This window comes from Oncorhynchus mykiss, chromosome 23 (genome assembly GCF_013265735.2).
Source record: "Oncorhynchus mykiss isolate Arlee chromosome 23, USDA_OmykA_1.1, whole genome shotgun sequence".
NCBI classification, from domain to species: domain Eukaryota; kingdom Metazoa; phylum Chordata; class Actinopteri; order Salmoniformes; family Salmonidae; genus Oncorhynchus; species Oncorhynchus mykiss.
The window spans coordinates 19,972,370-19,996,138 of record NC_048587.1 but is presented as its reverse complement, the minus strand read 5'-3'; the positions used below and the strand labels follow the sequence as shown (position 1 = coordinate 19,996,138).

The 23,769-nt window shown below is 39.7% G+C and overlaps 1 protein-coding gene across 2 annotated transcripts in view; it reads right to left on the bottom strand.

Moving 5' to 3' along the window:
- Positions 1 to 1,242: 1,242 nt before the first annotated feature.
- The window catches only part of LOC110502418 (cytosolic phospholipase A2 zeta), a 57,197-nt gene continuing 34,670 nt past the window's right edge, over positions 1,243 to 23,769 (bottom strand). The window contains exons 2-21 of one of the 2 annotated variants that reach the window (XM_021580443.2): positions 22,076 to 22,145; positions 21,758 to 21,830; positions 21,415 to 21,551; positions 19,065 to 19,193; positions 18,926 to 18,966; positions 18,755 to 18,797; positions 17,174 to 17,228; positions 7,589 to 7,728; positions 7,151 to 7,258; positions 7,008 to 7,042; positions 6,728 to 6,866; positions 6,329 to 6,465; positions 5,956 to 6,178; positions 5,575 to 5,692; positions 5,230 to 5,367; positions 5,008 to 5,115; positions 2,932 to 3,111; positions 2,579 to 2,748; positions 2,188 to 2,374; positions 1,243 to 1,884 (exon numbers count right to left, since the gene is read on the bottom strand). In XM_021580443.2, the coding sequence (XP_021436118.2) occupies positions 1,673 to 1,884; positions 2,188 to 2,374; positions 2,579 to 2,748; positions 2,932 to 3,111; positions 5,008 to 5,115; positions 5,230 to 5,367; positions 5,575 to 5,692; positions 5,956 to 6,178; positions 6,329 to 6,465; positions 6,728 to 6,866; positions 7,008 to 7,042; positions 7,151 to 7,258; positions 7,589 to 7,728; positions 17,174 to 17,228; positions 18,755 to 18,797; positions 18,926 to 18,966; positions 19,065 to 19,193; positions 21,415 to 21,551; positions 21,758 to 21,830; positions 22,076 to 22,084 (2,382 nt within the window). In that variant the 5' untranslated portion in view covers positions 22,085 to 22,145 and the 3' untranslated portion in view covers positions 1,243 to 1,672. Of the gene's footprint in view, positions 1,885 to 2,187; positions 2,375 to 2,578; positions 2,749 to 2,931; positions 3,112 to 5,007; positions 5,116 to 5,229; positions 5,368 to 5,574; positions 5,693 to 5,955; positions 6,179 to 6,328; positions 6,466 to 6,727; positions 6,867 to 7,007; positions 7,043 to 7,150; positions 7,259 to 7,588; positions 7,729 to 17,173; positions 17,229 to 18,754; positions 18,798 to 18,925; positions 18,967 to 19,064; positions 19,194 to 21,414; positions 21,552 to 21,757; positions 21,831 to 22,075; positions 22,347 to 23,769 lie in introns of those variants that run through there. The other variant, XM_036960065.1, reaches the window with a different exon arrangement.

Below are 23,769 nucleotides of genomic sequence, written 5' to 3'. Positions count from 1 at the left end.
AGGACAGGAAACCCACATAACTGTATCTTTGTTTGTGTACACTTTTCAGTTATCAGATTTACATCTAGATGTTGGATAAAATATGATAGTTTCATAAGTTATTTGTGAGAAGATAAAATGTGATGTTAACCTCCTAAATTAGAGTAGGGATTTTCATATGAAGTTTAACTAGTCAGTGGCCACACCCTCGTGAGCCCAGACATCACATTAGGCATCATAGAACTGCCTGCCTTCATTCACAGAGTATAAAACCTACTTCCTACAAAATGCACATTAAGCCAGAGAACGCTGGGACGGAGTCCCCGCGTTGGAATGGCTACAATTCTATAGGACATCAGAACAGATAATATGAAGCTGATAGGCCACGGAGACCATACAGGGTGCAGCGTTGGCTACACGGCTGGAAATGGTTCAACTCTAAGACTATCGATCACTACAGAATAAGAGCAAATCCTAGACGTAGAATTACTAGTCTGCAGATGGAAATTACGTAAGTCTAGTACGAGAATACCGACAACCGCGGAAGCATCTATGCAACGACCATCTGTACGCCTGACGTATACATTACAATAGACACTATCCAGAGCCGCTGAGAAAGCGACAACTACGAAAGACATTGTGACTTCTGGGGAAGTTAACCAGAGACTCTGATGAACTGACTTTCCAGCAGACGGATCGGCGATTCCAACAGAGAAGATAATGACATACAAGCGTAAATGTATACATTGCAATTATTCTCGAATGAGCGGCCGTTCAAGTGCAAAGGATTAGCATTTCAAAGAATATAATTATCAACTGTGTGTAGTGAATCCATTTAGTCTTTCCCGCTCTTTTCCTGTCCCCAACCGTTTCCATTGTCAACCAAGATGTCATACCGGTTTAGCCCACTGGGGACTTATCAATGCATTGTGTTAGTAACCAATAACTACTGTTTGTTTGTTATGTATTTCTGTGATTATTTAGTTAGTTAGCAAATAATTAATTAAGCCAATTTGTATAGCGCTGATTCATCATTTAGGCTCCTGCAGATATCCAAGGGTTTGCGACGTTCAGTAATGAGAAGTGATGAGGTAATAATCATACATTAATAGAAGACTAATCGATAAGATATGAAAATATCTGAAGAGTTGATTCGGGAAATAGACTCTATAAACATTTTCCCGTGATGCCCCGACTTCCTAGTTAATTAAAGTGTACATGATTTGTTTAAACACGTAATAATAAATACACCATGAGAATTGATTTGATAAAATAACAGTCTTCACATTTAATGATAGTTCAGACACGACATCTAATAATAAGCAAGCAAATGAATGAGACCTGGTCTCTCTGAAAATACATCAATCATAAAACGTAGAAGGCAAAAACTCATATCAAAATACTCTGCTCTTTATGATCTAAAAAATGAAACCAAGGCCCCTGAATTGAAGATACAATTCATGAAAATATATTCACAATATCAAGTCAGCAAGCTGCTGATGATGTCTTCACACTGTCTTCCTCTCTCTCTTACTGTCTCAAATGGACAGTGTAACCAGACTGGACGTCCCACCAAGAAATTGCAGTTAGAATTGCTCCTCTCAATGTAAAGACTGATCTGATTGCATGTTGTTCTCGCTCTCCCTCCATGGAGGGGCTCATGTCAATGGCATGCGTGCTGCTCATGGTGGTCCTATTCCTCCACAGGCACCTTCCTCTCGAGGACCTTCCCGAGAGCCTGGAGGATCTTCTCCTTGTTGTTCTGGATGTTGTATGAGGTAAGGTCTGTCAGTGCCCGGAAGTCCTTTGCTGCGTAGGTCAGGTGTTTGGTGAGGTAGGGGGAGCGGCTTGTGCTAACGTCAACATCCCCTGCCATCATCTCCTCCTTACCCTTACGTGCCACACCTAAAGAATGAGAACATAACAATACCATCAGCTTTAAACATCAAACAACCTTAAAATCAAACTATAGTTTGATCAATAATATCAACAAAGTGCAATCCAATACAAAGTTTGAAGGCAATGATCTTTGGCCCTGATCCCTAAAACACATATGAACCATTTTCTATTGACAGAATATTGATTTGATTGACAGGCACAGAGCCAATGGCTTATTGCCAGCTTGCATTATAAGCTAGCTACAGTAGCTCATTGACTACCCCTACACTCTGCTTCTTTTAAAATGACCATCATCTTGACAGTGCTTACCAGGGGCCTTGAACTCTTTGAATGAGATGTTGACGAAAGGGAAGTGAAGCACTGTGGGAGCCTTGGGGTTCTTTTCATCCTCAAAGATGTATAACTCTTTCAGGGGCTGTCCCTTCACGCTGCTGAAGTCAATGCGGGGGAAGGGGATGCTGTGGTCTTTGCAGTAAACCTCAGTCCTCTTTAGGACCTGGTAGATCGATTAAAGAGATGTCAGTCAGAACAATCAAACTCAGTGTATGGCCATTAGGCAAGTCATATGCACCTTCTGGCCTAGTGTGTGTGTGCAGACCTCTGTGCAAAATGTGGATCTAGCAAATTATCAAGTACACTGCTCTGTTCATCTTTCAACACAAATTCACTCTTGTATTATTCATAAATTCAACCCATTTACTTCGAATTGGTCCTCGCACCACGAATAGTTGAGGGACATGATGACATCAACAGCCCTCTCTGGTCTCAAGACAGGGGGGCAGCCTGTGTTGATGGAGAACCCAGAGTCTGCCAGGTGGAGTGTGGAGTCAGCTGGAGTCAGTCTGTTGGGGAAGGCATCTGGATGCATATCTGCAGCAACATTGGGAGAAAAACTTCAGCAAACATAATCTTAAACTACATACAGTAATAATACAATACATAAATAGACTGTTGGTGCCACACACACACACACACACTGTACAACAGTATTTGAATAAATCCATGTTGAATTTGTTTTACCAGTAATAGTTAGGGGAAGTTCATGCATGGTACCTTTCCAGGCAGTAAAGTTGCTGTTGTCATTGTAGTTCCAGTGCAGGAAGAACCCCCGCATAAAGTTGTAGATCTGAGTGATGACTGGCCGGGTGGTAAAGAAGCTGGTCAGCGCTGAGGCAGTGTTAGTGACAGGCTTGAAGAGATAGGTGTCCAGGGTGGTTGGTTCATTGTCGGTTTCTTTGGAGGAAGAATTTGAGGGGTGTCAAATAACTGAAATATTGCCACAGAGTTTGGCTGTAGAACAGTATAGTATAGAGACCCTAGTCGCATCCTCCGAGCATGTGCAGACCAGCTGGCTGGTGTGTTTAAGGGCATATTCAATATCTCCCTAACCCCGTCTGCTGTCCCCACATGCTTCAAGAGGGCCACCTTTGTTCCTGTACCCAAGAAGGCAAAGGTAACTGAACTTAATGACTATCGCCCCATAGCACTCACCTCTGTCATCATGAAGTGCTTTGAGAGACTAGTCAAGGATCATAATCACCTCTACCTTACCTGACACCCTAGACCAACCGATCCACAGACGATGCAATCGCCATCACTCTGCACACTGCCCTATCCTATCTGGACAAGAGGAATAACTATGTAAGAATGCTGATTATTGACTATCAACACCATAGTACCCTCCAAGCTCATCCTTAAGGTCGAGGCCCAGCGTCTGAACCCTGCCCTGTGCAACTGAGTCCTGGACTTCCTGACAGGCCACCCCCAGGTGAAGGTAGGAAACATCCCTAGACCAACCGATCCTCTCCGCTGATCCTCAACACTGGGGACCCACAAGGGTGTGTGCTCAGCCCCCTCCTGTACTCCCTGTTTACCCATGACTGCATAGCCAAGCACGCCTCCAACTCAATCGTCAAGTTTGCAGATGACACAACAGTAGTAGGCTTGATTACCAACGATGACGAGTCAGCCTACTGAGGGGAGGTGAGGGCTCTGGGAGTGTTATGCCTGGAAAACAACCTCTCACTCAATGTCAACAAAACAAAGGAGATGATCGTGGACTTCAGGAAACAGCATAGGGTGCACCTCCCCATCTACATCGACGGTACCGCAGTGGAGAAGGTAGAAAGCTTCAAGTTCTTTGCCGTACACATCACTGACAAACTGAAATGGACCACCCACACAGACAGTGTGGTGAAGAAGGCAAAACAGAGCCTCTTCAACCTCAGGAGGCTAAAGAAATGTGGCTTGTCACCTAAAACCCTCACATACTTTTACAGATGCACAATTGAAAGCATCTTGACGGGCTGTATCACCGCCTGGTACGGCAACTGCACCACCCACAACCGCAGGGCTCTCCAGAGGGTGGTGCAGTCTGCCCAACGCATTACCAGGGGCAAACTACCTGCCATCCAGGACACCTATAGCACCCGATGTCACCAGAAGGCCAAAAAGATCATCATGGACATCAACCACCTGAGCCACTGCCTGTTCACCCCACTATCATCCAGAATGCGAGGTCAGTACAAATGCATCAAAGCTGGGACCGAGAGACTGAAAACAGCTTCTATCTTAAGGCCATCAGACTGTTAAACAGCCATCCCTAGCACATTAGTGGCTGCTGCCTATAGACATAGACTAGAAATCACTGGCCACTTCAAGGAATGGAACACTAGTCACTCTAAGGTTTACATATCTGGCATTACTCATCTCATATGTATATACTGTATTCTATACTTTTCTACGGTATCTTAGTCACTTAATAATGTTTACGTATCTTGCATTACTCATCTCATATGTATATACTGTATTCTATACTATTCTACGGTATCTTAGTATTTTAATGTTTACATATCTGGCATTACTCATCTCATATGTATATACTGTACTCTATACTATTCTACGGTATTTTAGTCCGTTCTGCTCTGACATTGCTCGTCCATATGTATGTAGTTTTAATTAATTCCTACTTAGATTTGTGTGTATTGGGTATATGTTGTGTAATTTGTTACATATTGCTTGTTAGATATTACTGCACTGTCAGAGCTAGAAGCACAAGCATTTCGCTACACCCGTGATAACATCTGCTAATCACGTGTATGTGACCAATAGAAGTTCATTTGATTTGACCTATTTTGTTGACATCTTCACCCAGCCATGGGCTCCAGGATGGCTGACCTCCAGTTGCAAATCTCCAAAGCTGGGTCAGGTTGAGAGAGAAGACACTGCTCCAAAGACCTGTCAACACAGAGACAGAGGTGCCCACAACCGTTGTAAAAAGTATTGCATTTACATTGAAATTCATAGATACATTTTGCACACGCATGCACACACAAATAAGTGATCTCTCACCAAGCAGATAGGAGGTACGTATCGCTGGATGTTTTTTGACTAGGTGACCAAGGTAGAATTCACTCCCGAAGTCCTCCGCATGGATGTAGGCGCCATACTTTGGAATGCCCACCTCATATGGTGTGAACTCACACCACTCTAAAATGATAGGAACAGCCATTTCAACTCCAACTGCTATTTTTCAAATCGGTTGTATAGCATTTTTGATTTGACACGCGCAACATATAGGTGTATTACCTGGATACATAAAGTTAACACCAACATTCTGTTATTCAACACGTGGACCACTGTTTGGGTTTCATTCAAATACATATTATCAAACATAAAATGCTAGAACAGCTTTACCAAGTTCTCTTGTGGTGTCTTTCACTCCATCTTTCAGGTTGACAGCAGTGCAGATGGGTAAAGGGTTCTGTCCCTCTGATACAGCCTTCTGCTGGTCAGACAGAGTACTGGTGTTCTCCTACAAATCACACGTTGGAGAAATCATTCTGTCACAGGCTGTTCCAAACAACTTCGCAAAATGTTAAATATGTAAAGCATCATAACTCCGTGTGAAAGACATAAGACACTAATTGTGCCTGTGGGAAAAACATTCCACGGTTTCAATTAAATAAAAAGCACTATAATTACAGGCAACAACCATTTCCGTGAAACTCCTTCCCATTGCAGTGTGATTAGTACAGTGTGTATTGTAAAGTAGGAGTGTACAGTAGGCTGGTGTACCTTCCCATACAGGCAGTGCTCGATGACCAGACCCCACATGTCTATGAGTGACACCATATGACCCTCCTTCTCTTTCTCTGCCATCTGGTGTCTGTAGTACTGCAGCTTCTCAGGGGTGAAGGCACTGAGGAAACTCTTGGTGATCTCCCCCTCCATAGCTGAGATGGACTCATCCATATCACACTGTGACCAATCTGCTTCCTGATACAGCGTCGCTAAGGCCCTGTTGAACAGGAATCTGTTATGATGTCACATAAGTATGGGTCTCAGTAGTATAAACTGGCATGTGTTAGTTTGTTCATTCACTCCTTCATTAATTTTGCTTATTGGATATGGCATATTTAATTGCAATGGAGATAAATTCCATGCTCACCATGTGGAGCCTGACACACCAGTGATATAGCTCATAGCATCCAGTAGGCCCAGTCTCTGCAGCCCCTTCAGACTGCCATACAAGCCAGTCATTGCTCTGGTCCCTCCCCCTGAGCCAACCACAGCTATAACAGGCACCTGGGTGAAAAAGACAAACACCATCTCTGGTTGGATCTTCCATCTATCAGTCAACCTGTTTGAGACTTGTTCCATAATTACAGTGAATGTCACCACAGTAGAAATAAACCAATTCCCCACAACAATGTCTTTCATGAGACTGGAAAAACACAAACATATTTGGTCAGCATCAATATTCAGTCTTCATTAGTGTGTAAATTATGGATGACAAGCAGCCATTGGTGCAGTGTGTAATAAGTGCATAAAACTCATCACCATGTACCTTTTTAGGGTCAGGGGCCGAGCTGAGGCCCAACACCTTTTGTAAGGCCTGACCCACTAGCACCTTTCTTTTCTTCAGGAATTCTTTTTCCTCCGGAGGGATGTCAAAATCAAGACGCACCTCAAATTCATCATCTAGGCTGTGGATTTACAGGGGCCATAAAACACGCACACAAGCACGCACACAGTATCTTACAACAATAATAACTCATGCCTTGTGTTTGTATACTTCTGAATGAAATACTGATGGTTTTTTTTTTTCGTAAAAAGGAACACTTTACCAGTCCTCTGCTCTCAAATGTAGATCCACCATGTCCTGTGAAGGGGCAGTGTCCACGTAAGTCATATAGGCTTTACAAACAACCTTCATCAATAATCATTCCTTGGATCTTTATGGCAAAGACTAGAATGTGGTCTACTGTACCTCTCCCATAGGTAAAGATACTTTGAAGTCATTACTGGCTGGAAGTTGCTGGAGTGGAACAGCAGATACGCCAGTGATAGTTGCACCTTCTATCTCACCCAATTTATCCTGGGGATACAAGAAATATGATAGTGGAATTTGGATGACGATAAGGAAGATATTGGTCAAGTAAAGTATTTCGCCACTATGGCCTATTTATTGCCTTCAGTCCCTTATCTTACCTCATTTGCACACACTGTATATAGACTTTTTCTATTGTGTTATTGACTGTATGTTTGTTTATTCCATGTGTAACTCTGTGTTGTTTGTGTCGCACTGCTTTGCTTTATCTTGGCCAGGTCACAGTTGTAAATGAGAACTTGTTCTCAACTAGCCTACCTGGTTAAATAAAGGTGAAATAAAATAAAATAATGAAATAAAAGGATCAGTTAACCGCACCGTCAAGCCAAGCTCCGTCTCCAAGTCTCTGTTGATGTAGTAGCGTACGGTTTTGGCCAGGTTCGATGTTTCTTCAGGAGCAAGAATCTTATGTTCTTCTTGAAAGGCCCCACACAGTTTCAGTACCACATTCTGCTCCACTAGGACAATAACATAGATTGGTTGCTCAGTTGAGTGCTTTATGATATACAATTCATACATTGGGGTGTATTTAGAAAACAAATCAACGTTTATTGGTTGCGTACACAGTTTAGCAGATGTTATTGCGGGTGCAACAAAATGCTTGTTACTAGCTCCTAACAATGCAGTATAATGTCAAACAGCACACAAATATATATACCGTACAGTACCAGTCAAAAGTTTGGATACACCTACTGTAGTCCTTCCAGGGTTTTTCTTTATTTTTTACTATTTTCTACATTGTAGAATAATAGTGAAGATATCAAAACTATGAAATAACACATATGGAATCATGTAGTAACCAAAACAGTATTAAACAAATCAAAATATATTTTATATTTTAGATTCTTTAAAGTAGCCACCCTTTGCCTTGATGACAGCTATGCACACTCTTGGCATTCTTCAACCAGCTTCATGCTTTTCCAACAGTCTTGAAGGAGTTCCCACATATGTTGAGCACTTGTTGGCTACTTTTACTTCACTCTGCAGTACAACTCATCCCAAACCATCTCAATTGGGTTGAGGTCATGTGATTGTGGAGGCCAGATCATCTGATGCAGCACTCCATCATTGTCCTGTTTTTGTCCTGTTTAAAAACAAATGATAGTCCCACTAAGCGCAAACGAGGTGGGATGGCATATCGCTGCAGAATGCTGTGGTAGCCATTCTGGTTAAGTGTGTCTTGAATTCTAAATAAATTACTGACAGTATGACCAGCAAAGCACCCCCACACCATCACACCACCTCCTCCATGCTTCACGGTGGAAACCACACATGCGGAGATCATCCATTCACCTACTCTGTGTCTCACAAAGACACAGCGGTTGGAAACAAAAATCTCAAATTTGGACTCATCAGACCAAAGGGCAGATTTCCACCGGTCTAATGTCCATTGCTCATGCGTCTTGGCCCAAACAAGTCTTCTTCTTATTGATGTCCTTTAGTAGTAGTTTCGACCATGAATGCCTGATTCCCACTGTCTACTCTGAACTGTTGATGTTGAGATGTGTCTGCTACTTGAACTCTGAAGCATTTATTAAGACTGCAATTTCTGAGGCTGGTAACTCTACTGAACTTATCCTTTGCAGCAGAGGTAACTGGGACTTCCTTTCCTGTGGCGGTCCTCATGAGAGCTAGTTTCATCATAGCACTTGATGGTTTTTGCAACTGCACTTGAAGAAAGCTAGTGAAATTGTCCGGATTGACTGACTTTCACGTCTTGAAGTAATGGACTGTCATTTCTCTTTGCTTATTTGATCTGTTCTTGCATTATATGGACTTGGTCTTTTACCAACTAGGGCTATCTTCCCCTATCTTGTCATAACAAGATTGGCTCAAACGCATGAAGGAAAGAAATTCCACAAATTAACTTAACAAGACACACCTGTTAATTGAAATGCATTCCAGGTGACTACTTCATGAAGCTGGTTGAGAGAATGCCAAGAGTGTGAAAAGCTGTCATCGAGGTAAAGGGTGGCTTCTTTGAAGAATATAAAATATAGTTTGACTTGTTTAACACTTTTTTTGCTTACTACATGATTCCATATGTGTTATTTAATAGTTTAGATATCTTCACTATTATTCTACAAAATAGTATGAATAAAGAAAAACCCTGGAATGAGTAGGTGTGTCCAAACGTTTGACTGATACTTTTGGCTGGTGCTGAATCTAATGAATCTAATTAACAACTGAAATAGCACTGTAACAGTAATCCAAATGCAATCTATACGTATGCCCACCGGTTGAATTTACACAAGATATACTAAGAATTATATGTACAGCAGTATATAGAGTGAGCTATGTAAATAATCTAGTATATAAATAAATATGGCGGTGTGTATAAACAGTTGAACAAAAATGCAATTTACAGTAGTAGAAATAGTAGAGTGAGCTATGTCAAGAATACAGTATTTAAATACACAGTATAAAACTCCATGGCAAAACGGATAGAATTGCAGGAAATTAGCTTCCGGACCAGAGTGTATGTGAATATGTGTGTGAGTGGTGTGTATAGACAGTATGTGAATAGAAAATGAGTCTATAGCAGTAGTTATATAGGATGAGCCATGACTAGAATACAGTATATAAATATAAAGTGGGTAAATAAGTGGCACTTATAGTCACTGACCACGTTTACACGCCCAACAATATCCTGTTATTATTCGGGTTACTCAAGTATTCTGTTTTTGAGTTGACACACAGCTTATGAACATCATATCCCATTTACAATAACATGAAAATGCTTGTAAACTGGATATGAGTAACACAGATAAGATGCCTGGGATATACTGATCTTAGATGGGATACTGTGGCATGCAAACATCTTATCCCGTTTACTGTTGTTTTTTTGCGGTCTGTATACAGTAGGCTCAGTTTCGCATATCATGGCCCTAGTCAAAATACCCTATAGAATTAATGATTTTTCCAATAGAATCCTATAGGATTCTGGCAGTCCTATAGGATTTTGTGTCACCTGTATCAGAATTCTATTGGATTACTTTCCCCCCCCTATTGGAAATCAAATATAACTTTTATTTCTTAATTGAACCCAATAAACAACAAGTTATTGCCGTAAGTTCCTGTACAACATAACATTAATTACAACATTTTAGTTGATCGGAAACAGTTCAATATTAATTTCTGTTTTATTCACCTTCAAGACTGTCCCTTTAAGAAGGACTGACGTCACAGCTAGCACATGCTTGCAGTATTAATTAACTACCAAGTTCAGCTCACCACCTGTGGCTGTGCAGAGGATCTCTGATTTTCTAACATTAATATTCTACCCGTTTTATCCTACACTGTGCGTGAATGCAAGAACTTGTGAATACAGCAGTGGTGTAAAGTACTTAAGTAGTACTTGAAAGTTTTTTTTTACTTAAGTACTTTCTAGGCAGAATTGCAAAGAAAAAGCCATATCTCAGACTGGCCCCAAAAAATAAATTGGCGTCCCGTCAATTGGCGTCTCGTCAACGGGACAATTGTAAATCATGCAGCGCCTTTTGTCAAGATCGCATATTTTAGAGAAACAAATGTCGGTACATATAAGTGTCTTACATTGGCTGAAAGCTTAAATTATTGTTCATATAACTGCACTGTCCAATTTACAGTAGCTCTTGCTGCGAAAAAATGCCATGCTGTTGTTTGAGGAGGGCTCCTAACAACAAAACACTTTTTTCACTGCAGTAGGTTTGATAAATTCACCCTTGAAGGTGAAATGTGTACTTACGTTCTGAAATATTGCTCTGATTAATCATTCAAAGGGTCCCAGAGATAACATTAAGTGTTGTTTTGTTAAATAAAATCATTTTTCATATCCTAAAAAGGTCGATATAGCATGCACAATCGATTTTGTATTTCCACTCGTTCAATTTGCAAAGAAAGGAATCTGTAAAAATCTCACCCTAAACGTTGTTTCAAAGAGTCAAATCACGTTCGTATTTATTCCTCAGAGATCCTAGAATGTAACAAGACTTCACTATATCATTAGGGGTGTAGTATATCCTATATGACACCATATTTGGTCAGAGAGCGATGCCTTCATGGCACGCCGATGACGCGGGCGGTCATCACTTGAACGACTGCATCTTTGTCAAATAAGCACCAAACGGGGTCAAACAAAGCTAGCTAGATAGCCAATGAGCTGGGCTTTACGGGACTATCCGGAAAACTATGTATATGTCGTACAATGTAGCTACTAACCTTGTACAACAGCATGCCTTTTCATTTTGGACAAAAATTCTAAGAATATTCAGAGTTATGAAGTTATGAAAACTGGTTGTTTTGCAAATGTTGAACATATAATATGGCTACTAATACTTGGAACGCTAAATCAAAGTCCAAGTATACAGATTTTACGATATTCTTGCAGAAAAATGTCATATGAATGTGAATGTTTCCTTCACGATTTGCTCAAATGTACCTGGGGACTTCACACTAAAAGTCTTGTAGTTCACTCATTCTTCAAGTTATCCGTCTGAAACTTTGCACATACACTGCTGCCATCTTGTGGACACTATCAGAATTACAACCAGAGTGATGGCTGGATGGTGGTAGAAATAAAGTTATTTCTTTGTGTTTTCTTCTACCAGATCTATTATGTTATATTTTCCTACATTGCTTTACAATTTCCACAAACGTCAAAGTGTTTCCTTTCAAATGGTACCAAGAATATACATATCCTTGCTTCAGGGCCTGAGCTTCAGGCAGTTAGATGTAATTTAGACTAAAATATATATTTTTTTTAAGTCTTTAAGTTTTAGTCGTCACTGTTGATGTTGAGATGGTTGTTTTGTGGGTACTATTTAATGAAGCTGCCAGTTGAGGACTTGTGAGGCATTTGTTTCTCAAACTAGACAATCTAATGTACTTGTCCTCTTGCTCAGTTGTGCACCGGGGCCTCCCACTCCTCTTTCTATTCTGGTTAGTGCCAGTTTGCACTGTTCTGTGAAGGGAGTAGTACACAGCGTTGTACGAGATCTTCAGTTTCTTGGCAATAGCTTTCATTTTTCAGAACAAGTATAGACTGATGAGTTTCAGAAGAAAGTTCTTTGTTTCTGGCCATTTTGAGCCTGTAATCGAACCCACAAATGCTGATGCTCCAGATACTCAACTAGTCTAGTCTAAAGGCCAGTTTTATTGCTTCCTTAATCAGCACAACAGTTTTCAGCTGTGCTAACATAATTGCAAAATGGTTTTCTAATGATCAATTAGCCTTTAGAAATTATCAACTTGGATTAGCTAACACAACGTGCCATTGGAACACAGGAGTGATGGTTGCTGATAATGGGCCTCTGTATGCCTATGTAGAAATTCCATTTAAAAAAAAATCAGCTGTTTCCAGCTACAATAGTCATTTACAACATTAACAATGTCTACACTGTATTTCCGATCAATTTGATGTTATTTTAAATGGACAATTTTTTTTGATTTTCTTTCAAAAACGAGGACATTTCTAAGTGAACCCAAACTTTTGAACGGTTGTGCAAGTATACTTAAAACCAAATACTTTTAGACTTTTACTCAAATAGTATTTTACTGGGTGACTTTCACTTTTACTTGAGACGTTTTCTATTAAGTTATCTTTACTTTTATTCAAGTATGACAATTGGGTACATTTTCCACCACTGGAGTACAGTATTTGTTTCCTTATGTTTCCTGACAAAGTTATCAATGTTTAAGTCCTATTTTGTCATTGTGCAACCCTTTATGCACACATTTTTCTGCTACCTAAGAAACTACTGTTATTTGGCTAAGTTGTATCCATTTGCATCTTGTTTTTGAGTAACTATTGTTATAGCAGATAAGAAATATTTCTTATTGCTAAATATAAGTATGTGCCTTATATTTTTAACCTTTATTTAACTAGGCGAGTCAGCCTTATTATAGGCAAGGCAAACACGTTTTCATTATTTCAGGTAGATCAAAATAAATAACTCAATTACATCACGTTATTTGTACTCATTCAGCAGTTTTGACCAAATTAAGAAGAATACTATTGGAAATTAATGTTGAATGTTCCATTTATATTCCTAAAACATAAGTTAAAAATGATGCTGTCGCTGCTTCCCCTTGACAATCATTTTTGATAAATAGCCTTATGTCAAAACACTGTTTTGAAGGGTTCAAATCAATAAATATCAAATACAAAGTAATTTTACAGAAAAAAAGTTATCAGCAGACTTTCAGCATGACTATAGGGAAGGGCACTCAACATGCTCAGCACTGACACAAATGACTGGTGATTGGCTGAAAGAAATTGATAGTATGAAGATTGTGTGAGCTGTTTTGTTAGACTTCAGTGCAGCTTTTGATGTCATTGATTATAAACTATTGCTGAAAAAAACCTAGGTGTTATGGATTTGCATCCTCTGTCTTATTTTGGATTGAGAGTTACCTTTCTTATAGAAGAGTGGGGGTTTTCGTTAATGAAAGGCTTTCATGCAAATTCAGTTGAGTATGGTGTACCGCAAGGCAGACGGCTCGGGCCGTTATTGTTTTCTGTTTTTTACAAATGACCTTCCACTGACCTTGAATAAAGCCTGTGTGTCTATGTACGCTGACGACTCAACAGTATACACGTTGGCTGCAACAGTTAAATGAATAACTGAAACTTAACATAGAGCTCCAGTCAGTTCTAAAAAACGAAAAGCATATTTTTTTTTGACAAATCTCTCGTTCAATGCTAAACCTCATTCAGATCTATTATTGAATGATGCGGCTATTGAGCAAGTTGAGGAGACTAAACTGCTGGGTGTAAATGGCAAGCTGTCATGGTCTAAACATATAGACTCAAAGGTGGCTAAAATGTGATGATAGGGTGTTGCGCTGCCTTCTTGACAGCTCAGTCGACCAGACAGGTCCTACTGGCCCTAGTTTGGTCACACCTGGACTACTGTCTAGATGTGTGGTCATCTGCGACAAAGAAGGACATAAGTAAATTGCAGTTGGTCCAGAACAAAGCAGTGCGTATCACACTCAAAGTTGAGGAGAGATTGACTGCATATTGGTCTTTGTGCAAGGTATTGATGTGTTGAAGGTACCGAACTGTCTGTTCAAGCAGTTTGCACACAGTTCAGACACACATAGGTACAACACAATACATGCAACCAGAGGTCTCTTTACAGTCCCCAGGTCCAGAACAGAGGATGGAAAACTCACAGTTTTAAATAGAGTCATGGCTACAATGGAACTCTGCCACCCCAGGTAACTCAAGCTAGCAATAAAAACAGATAAACACTTTAATGAACAAAGGACTGTGAAGAGACACAGCCATTTTATACATGTTGTAATTTGCACTATACCATGTATTAGACTTATATAGTGTGTAAGTACTGATATGTTGGCTATGTGTGACGTTTTAAATTGAGGTATTTCCGTCCTTGACTAATAATGTTCTGTACTATGTATTATGTTATGTTTTATGTAGACCCCAGGAAGAGTAGCTGATGCTTTTGCAGCAGCTATTGGGGATAAACCAAAATCCCTGTTGTTTTGACAAGTAGCAATTAATCACTCATATTGACTAGGGGGAAATCAGGCTGTATGCGCTGTTGAAACTAACACAAATCAAAAACCAAATGGAAACTGGAAATATTGTTTGCGTCACTTGTTAGAGGACAACTTGTAGAAGACAGCCAGCCACATTTTGGATTGTTGCATTTTGTTTCGAGTGGGTCGCCAAAGCAGAAAGCTAAACGCAACACTATTTTGTTAATCACATATCGATATCAATTTGATATCAATAGAGCGGGGTCAAACGTTTGATTTCAAAATAGCACTATTCAAAGGCCACACTGAATCTCAGAATCGTTCACACAGTATATCACTGGTTAGAAGAGAAGTTGCTGTGGAAACGGGGAAGGAAACAAATCAGTTGCTTTATTATTTATCTTCAACGAATCACGACCCACCATAGTATATCAACAGTGACAAGAGTTGGCTGTTATTGGAGTGAAAGTTTGACTCTCAAATCCATGTATTTGTGTGAATACAAAGAGCGCCCCGAATTTCCTCTGCCATTTGAGTTTGAAAATTGATAGCAAAATTCGACTGATTTGTATGACAAATCTGATCTGTGGTAAAAAGGACGTGTAATTACCCTCAATTCGATTTGGTCAAAGCGTGAGGTTGTGCAATGTAGTAACACACACTCTCCACGTACAGGAAATTAGCGGAAATAATATCAAATAATCTACTGTAATATGTAGCTTTATTGGGCAATCTCACAGCTAAATATGGAACAGAAACTTGAACATTTCTGTTCAACTGCAATCAAGATTAAAGACCAGTAAACTGAGGAACAGTCTCTGACCCGTATCGCTCCGGAGCACAATCTCCATCTCTTTGCCTACTCACCCCAGTGATAATTGAAGAGGTTCTCAACCTCTTCAACACACCACCACAATATGGGAGTGATTCAAATTCAGAATTTGGAACCAGTCCTATTGGACTGCTATGGGATTCGATACTTTAGGATTGTATCTTATAGGATCCTATAGGATTCCAATACAAGAATCCAATAGAAAATCCTATCAGATTTTAGAACCAGTCCTGTGCAGATCGATCCACCATAATAATTCCATTATACTTTATTTTGCTGATAAATTGTACTGGACCGTGTAGCCTACTGGCTTAGGCTACTTTTACCCCTAATTTAGATACGTTTTTGCTTACAATTTACGACATTTTGGTAGGGCATAGTATAATTTCCGACATGTGTTTGTCAACTATAGTTAGATACATGCAGCTTCGCTTCTGTCATAACTTGTTGCCCAGAAGACTAAATAAAGTAGTGCTCACCAGAATAACATCCATAGAATGAATTTATTAGTAATTTAGTTAACACCTGTAAAGCTGTCTGTTTTGTTTAGGGACCGGAGAGAAAACACAATACCTCCAAAACAGTGGAAAGATTGTTCCTGTGCAAAATGTCCAAATGTAATCAGCTTGACCTGTTAGGGAAATTAAAAGCTGAGAAAAAGTTTAAACATGTCTCTGATAAGACTTCAGTTCTTCTTGGGTGCATATTTTATGTGGTTGAAATGCTGTCTGCTTGCATAACAGTGTTAAAGATAACAAGTGACACGCGTATTTTCATTTTCTAAAGAGATAAAATAAATAATTTCTGTTCCCGAGACAAAATTACATTTGTTGTATCATTTTACTGAAAGAAGTGCATAATTCTGCAGGAGTTAATATTATGCTACATGTGAGAGGTTATAGACCTACAGTCAATGTCCAGATTTCAGTTACTATTCCATTTAACCCATATGAACTTATCCAGAATAAAACCTTAAGCGGGATATGAGCTACTATCCAGAATACTGTGCGCATGTAAACGTGGTCACTCCTCTTGTCAGGACTATAGAGGGAAGCAACTGGGTTAGGAAGAATGCAAATACTAATAACAAAGTGAACATCCCTTGGGCCTGTCCTGACACTGAACAGGCAAAACTCAAACCAGGAACTGATAATGACAATAATGCAACCAACTTTGCCCCAGGGATAGTCTTAAGACTGTAGATATATCCACGTCTTAAATCTTGCAAACAAGTTTAAACCTGTTTTATGGGTCAAGTAAATGGAAAACTATGTTCAACAGGCACCTGGAGAAAAATGCTCTTCAAACTAGCTTTTCAGGGGTTTGTGAAAGAAAAGCTGGGTAGAATGCATTATGTGTTACAATTCAATTTGTGTTCCAATAAAATGTGTGATTGTGTAATTATTGTTATTCCATTTCTGGTAGGGAAGGAACAGGTTTTCTGATTACATGTCTCTGCAGCTCAAAAGGTCACAATCTCACAATCTCAAGTTTCAATATGCAGACGGATTTATGGCGCAGTTGCTGACTGCAGGGCCGGCGCCAGAACGAATCAGTTACGGACATGACACAATAATACTCACTGGCAGTGGTCATCAGCTTTTCCACATTCACATCCACAGTAGAGAATGTGGAGGCCTAGGACAAAATATACTACAATGATCAGCCAATAGAATAGCCTTCTGTTTGGGAATGACAAGTTCTTTCCTTCATTTTGTACAGCAGTACATTACGTGTACATTGCATTCAGAAAGTATTCAGACCCCTTGACTTTTCCCACATTGTTACATTAGTCTTAATTTAAAATGGATTTAAAAAAATGGAAAACACCCCTCATCAATCTGCACACAATAACCCATAATGACAAATCAAAAACAGGTTTTGCAAAAAAAATTACATCAAGTATTCAGACCCTTTACTCAGTACTTTGTTGAAGCACCTTTGGCAGCGATTACAGCCAAGTATTCTTGGGTATGATGCTACACCTGTATTTGGAGAGTTTCTCCCATTCTTCTCTGCAGATCCTCTCAAGCTCTGTCAGGTTCAATGGGGAATGTACTTCTCTCAATTGATCTTTCCCTCGATCCTGACTAGTCTCCCAGTCCCAGTCGCTGAAAAACATCCCCAGAGTATGATGATGCTGCCACCACTATGCTTCACCATAGGGATGGTGCCAGGTTTCCTTCAGACGTGACCCTTGCCATTCAATTTCAGTTTTATCAGACCAAAGAATCTTGTTTCTCATTGTCTGAGAGCCTTTAGGTGCCTTTTGGCAAACTCCAAGCGGGCTGTCATGTGCCTTTTACTGAGGAGTGGCTTCCGTCTGGCCACTCTACCGTAAAGGCCTGATTGGTGGAGTACTGCAGAGATGGTTGTCCTTCTGGAAGGTTCTCCCATCTCCACAGATGAACTCTGGAGCTCTGTCACAGTGACCACAGTCACCTCCCTGACCAAGGCCCTTCACCCCCGATTGCGCAGCTTGTCCGGGCGGGCAGCTCTAGGAAGAGTCTTGGTGGTTACAAACTTCTTCCATTTAAGAATGATGAAGGCCACTGTGTTCTTGGGGACCTTCAATGCTGCAGACATTTTTTGGTACCCCCCCCAAATCCTGTCTCGGAGCTCTATGGACCATTCATTCGACCTCATGGCTTGGTTTTTGCTCTGACATGCACTGTCAACTGTGGGACCTTGTGTGCCTTTCCAAATCATGTCCAATCAATTGAATTTACCACAGGTGGAGTCCAATCAAGTTGTAGAAACATCTCAAGGATGATTAATGGAAAAAGGATGCACCTGAGCGCAATTTTATATATATATATATATATATATATATATATATATATATATATACATACACACACACACACACACACACACACACACTTGCATACATTTTTATTTTGCTTTGTCATTAAGGGTTAATGTGTGTAGATTGATGAGGAATTTAATACATTTTAGAATAAGGCTGTAAAGTAACAACATTTGGAAAAAGGGAAGGGGTCTGAATACTTTCCGAATGCACAGTATTAAATACAAATAATTGTCTGTTTCTCACAGCACATAACCATGTCCTTTCATTATTGACCTCATCATTATCCCTCTATGATCATCCTTTTTATGCTGACTTTGCCTTAGAATGATAAAACATATGATCATGTCCTTACCACTAGTACACCATTAGAGAGATAGTCACCAGCATGCTCTTTACTGCAAACAGGGAACACAAACTGTTGTCAGTCATGGAATACCTTTTTACAACAACAAAAATGTGACTATTTCAGCACCTTCTTTGAAAGTAGTCTGACAATGGTATGGATGTCAAAGTTGTCACTCACCTCTCCAGCAACTCAAACTCAACCCACAATTCATTTGTGGTCTGAAATAGAGAGATGGCATAGGAGACTAAACATAGGCTACATGGGATTCATTAATGACATATTCTAGCTCTAATTCTTAGTGCTATAATAGTCCTACCGGTTCACTGATGAAGGTCTTGGTCTCCTTCTTCCCAGGTGTGAGGTTACTGATGTCAAACACTACAATGGAGCACAAGTCATCACCCATGATACTGTCCTCATCGTACATCGTCAACTCCACAATATTCTGAAAAGACAAGGGCATCTCTTACTCCATTTTACCACGTTTGGATGTATTTTGATTTACAGTATATTACAACAAGACAATGCATGTCTGTTTTATACTATAAGGGGTAAACTAATGAGATACAATCTCTCATTCGCTCATTCCATGGCATGTGAAACAGCTTGATAACCTATTTCCAATATATTAAGGAAATAAAAATGCACTCCAAACTCGCTTTTCAGGGGGTTGTGAAAGAAAAGCTGGGTAGAATGCATTTTTTTACGTGTTACAATTCAATTTGTGTTCCAATAAAATGTGTGATTGTGTAATTATTGTTATTCCATTTCTGGTAGGGAAGGAACAGGTTTTCTGATTACATGTCTCTGCAGCTCAAAAGGTCACCATCTCAAGTTTCAATATGCAGACGGATTTATGGCGCAGTTGCTGACTGCAGGCCCGGCGTCAGAACGAATCAGTTAGACAGATATTCAATTTCTATAGACCCAAACTGCAGGAATGTCAAAACGGATGATCAATGGAAACAGGATGCACCTGAGCTCAATTTCGAGTCTCACAGCAAAGGGTCAGAATACATATGTAAATAAGGTATTTCTGTTTTTTATTTGGAACACATTTGTAAAAATGTTTAAAACCCTGTTTTTGTTTTATCATTATGGGGTATTGTGTGTAGATTGCTGAGGAAAATGTTTTATGTAATCAATTTTAGAATAAGGCTGTAACGTAACAAAATGTGGAAAAAGTCAAGGGCTCTGAATACTTTGGATTAAATTGCCCAGCCAATTAAATAACTTTTAATTTACTCATCTGTCTTCTGTTCCATGACGCAATTCATGCATCTCCACTGGCATCACCACTGGCCTCTCTCTCATCCATCCTCTCTCTATAGTAGCCTAGTTCAATGTGTGTCCCAGTAGTAGCTATATAGTTTGGTCCCTTATTCCGATCAATTAAAAAATGTATATATATTTGAGGAAGAAAAACAAGTATATAGGCTACATCTTGTCAACTAGCAGGGAAGTTTGAATGGTGAGAGCTTCTCTGGTGTGATCACATTGGCCGCTGGTAAAAATACAATGAAGTGGAATACTCTGTTCTCCTCTCGCCCAGTGTTTATGTTTACAATTACATGTATTACGTCAGAATTGGTAAGGGGATACCTAGTCAGTTGCACAACTGAATGCATTAAACCGGAATGTTTCTTCTGCATTTAACCCAACCCCTCTGAATCAGAGAGGTGCAGGAATGCCAAATGTTAGAATGTTTCTTCTGCATTTAACCCAACCCCTCTGAATCAGAGAGGTGCAGGAATGCCAAATGTTAGAATGTTTCCAATCAAATGTATGAATTATAAACACTGCGATTGGATGATAGCTGTGAGGGTTATCGAATCAGACTTGAATCCTCTGACCACCTCAAGCTCATTAATGTTCATATTTGAAGATTGCCGTAAGGCAAGTCTCTTTGGCAAATGACAGGAGTGGCAAGGGGTGTAATGTAATGCTGAGCAGACCTGGCAACCAGGCTATTACCAGCATGACCAAATACCCCAAATGGGTGGCTACAATGTCATTGCACCCTACCTACTTACAGTACCTTTAGAAAGTATTGATTCCCCTTGACTTATTCCACATTTTGTTGTGTTGCAACCTGAATTCAAAATGGAATACATTATTCCTTTATTTCTCACCCATCTACACACAATACCCCATAATAACAAAGTGAAAACATGGTTTTAGAATTTCATTTTATTCCAAATGTATTCCGGATTTATTCAAAATGAAATGCAGAATTATTACATAAGTATTCACACATGTAGAAGCACCTTTGGCAGCGAATACAGCTGTGAGTCTTTCTCTAAGAGCATCTCTCAGAGCTTTCCACACCTGGATTGTGCAACATTTGCCCATTGTTCTTTTCAAATGTCTTCACGCTCTGTCACATTTATTTAGGCTTGCGATAACAAAGGGGTTGAATACTTATTGACTCCAGACATTTCATAATTCCACTTTGACATTATGGGGTATTTGTGTGTAGGCCAATGACAAAAAAAACTCAATTGAATCCATTTTAAAAATCAGGCTGTAACACAACATGTGAAAATAGTAAAGAGTTACAAGTACTTTCTGAAGGCACTGCATGTGTAAATACATAGGTTTTAGGAACACTATGTCCCTAAGGGTAAATCTGCCTAGTGATTGGCCTATTGTGTGAGGGGACGTACCTTGACATGACGGTGGACCCTGAAGTGGAAACTCTCATTCCACTCTGGGGTCTTGCTGTTGGGCACAGTCTTAGTACGGTGAGACCTGGCAGAAGCTGTGGGGAGGCGTACAATAACATAACAGTCCGACTCAGACCCTGTAAAACAAAACAGGACTGTCACAAAATAGTTTTGCCAATAGCAGGTAGGTCTTTGTATGTATAAACAGATCAGAGACCTTAACTAAAAAGCTTAAAAGTGGTAGTTCAGTTTGTTTGTTTTTTCACCCAAAAAAGTGTCTGCTCTGAAAATTAATTTAGAAATCTATGAAAAGTATGCACAAGGCGAAAACAATATGACTCACAATAATCATGAGATTGGTTGTTTTTTGCTCGGAGTACGGTAACAGTCAGGCTCTGGTAGGTCTTAACTCTTCTCTAACAGGGGAGGCAAAAACATACAGAGATAGTTACAGAAATACAACACACATACACCCTACATATTCTGGGAAAAAAGTGCTGAAGGGTGTAGTGAGAAACAATATTTCTTTATATAGTAGATACATTAAGCACCTGCATAATTCTAATGGATACATTTCAAACATGAAAGCACCTGGACGAGATAAACAATGTTTTGTGCATGATCTATATTATACACTTTAAAATATAGAGAAGTACTGTACCTTCATCATGGTTAGTGAATGTTCCTCCCAAAGAATTGAAGAGCCTGTCAGCTGCTGGGAATCCTTCTCCCTGAAGAGTGGAAGGTAAATACACTATGTAGGTGAGGCATAATAGGAGGACACACTGTTCTCAGGCTCAGGCATGTCCAACACAGGAAACCAGGGGTCTCAATGCCAGATGGGATGGCCTAACTTCTTGTTTTGTTTTGCACAAAAGGATCACTATCTGGCTAATAATGCTTGACGAGAAAAAATGGTCCAGAGTGGTAGCCTCAAGGAAACAAATGGGCGGGTGTGCAATGTTCACAAAAAAAAAAAAAATGTAAGCACTGATCACATTTCAGGTTTGCTGAGCACAAACTTGAACTTTGTGAAAATTCTGTGCAACTTCTGGCACGCGTTTATTGTGAACACTGAGGCTGTACCCACTTTAAGTTACAGTTATAACAGTGGCCAAGTAGGCTACTGTGGCTTTCTGATCATAATATAGACCTATCAGAATGATAAAACAATGGAGAAAATGCATCCCATAACATTTTGACATGGAAAAATCTGTTTTATCATTCTGCCTACAGTAGGAGCCGATATGTGTTGTTCAATGTAGGCCTACATTGCAAGAGACTTTAGGAAAAATTGTGGATGTCAGTTAAAACCTGCTTATCCACTTGTCCTTAAGATAAGGATGTGACTGAAAAAGTGTTGTTTGATGCAAGAAACCGCTTTTCAAAATAAAGTTCATTATTTCCATACCATTATTACAGAGAATGACAAATTATGCCACCTTCTGCCTATTGGCTACTTAGCTTACTGAAGCCTGTCTCAAAATACAACACTGCCCCTTTAAGACCAAAGAAAATGCTCTTGACCTGACTAGCTTTTCAAAGATGGATAGAAATGCTCACGTGTTGTGCTCTTGTAGGAAGCAACCACTTCCCCATTGCTGACTAGAAATGAGCTACAACTGGGCTAATAACTTACTAGCTAGCAAAGGATATGAAAATGGTGTGCACACGTGACTACATGCAGCTCTCGCTTTGATTACAAAACAAACGCATCTAATCGCAACCACTCATGCTGGTAACAGAGTCCAGTTCAAAATAATGGCACAGATCCATATATGGACAGGAAAATGTGCAATGCTGGCTCACCATTCAAAATATGTATTTTTATAAACATGAATAAATTAATAAACATTAATGACATTAGATTGATGTTTCGGCCTTCAATGGCATGCTTCAGAATAATCACAAAGGGAATGGACAAGTTCATGTAGGGCACGGGGAGCACAATTAGGGAGAAAACTCTTCAGCTGGTGGTGCTAATCAGAGACAGTGTGGTAGACCATACAGGTTAGTACTCAGGGTGTGGTGTGCTGTGGTCAAGGTCTCCACCTAATGTTGAAATACAGAAGTGAAACCAGTAAACAACAATTGGAAAAGTAGACAAGCTTTTTTAATTTCCAGTACGGTAGATGTAATTGATATACAACCACTGCTATATAATTCATGTTGAATATGTTGTGTGTTGAAAAATAAACAGGGATAAGCAAAACTAGGGATAGCAACAATAAACATCAAAAGCTTAGGCAAAGAGGTCTAACAACTGGTTTGGACTGCAGTTAGTGAGCTAGTGAGCAATAAAATGCTTATCATACAATGTGATTATTCTGGATTTTTGTTATAGATTTCGTCTCT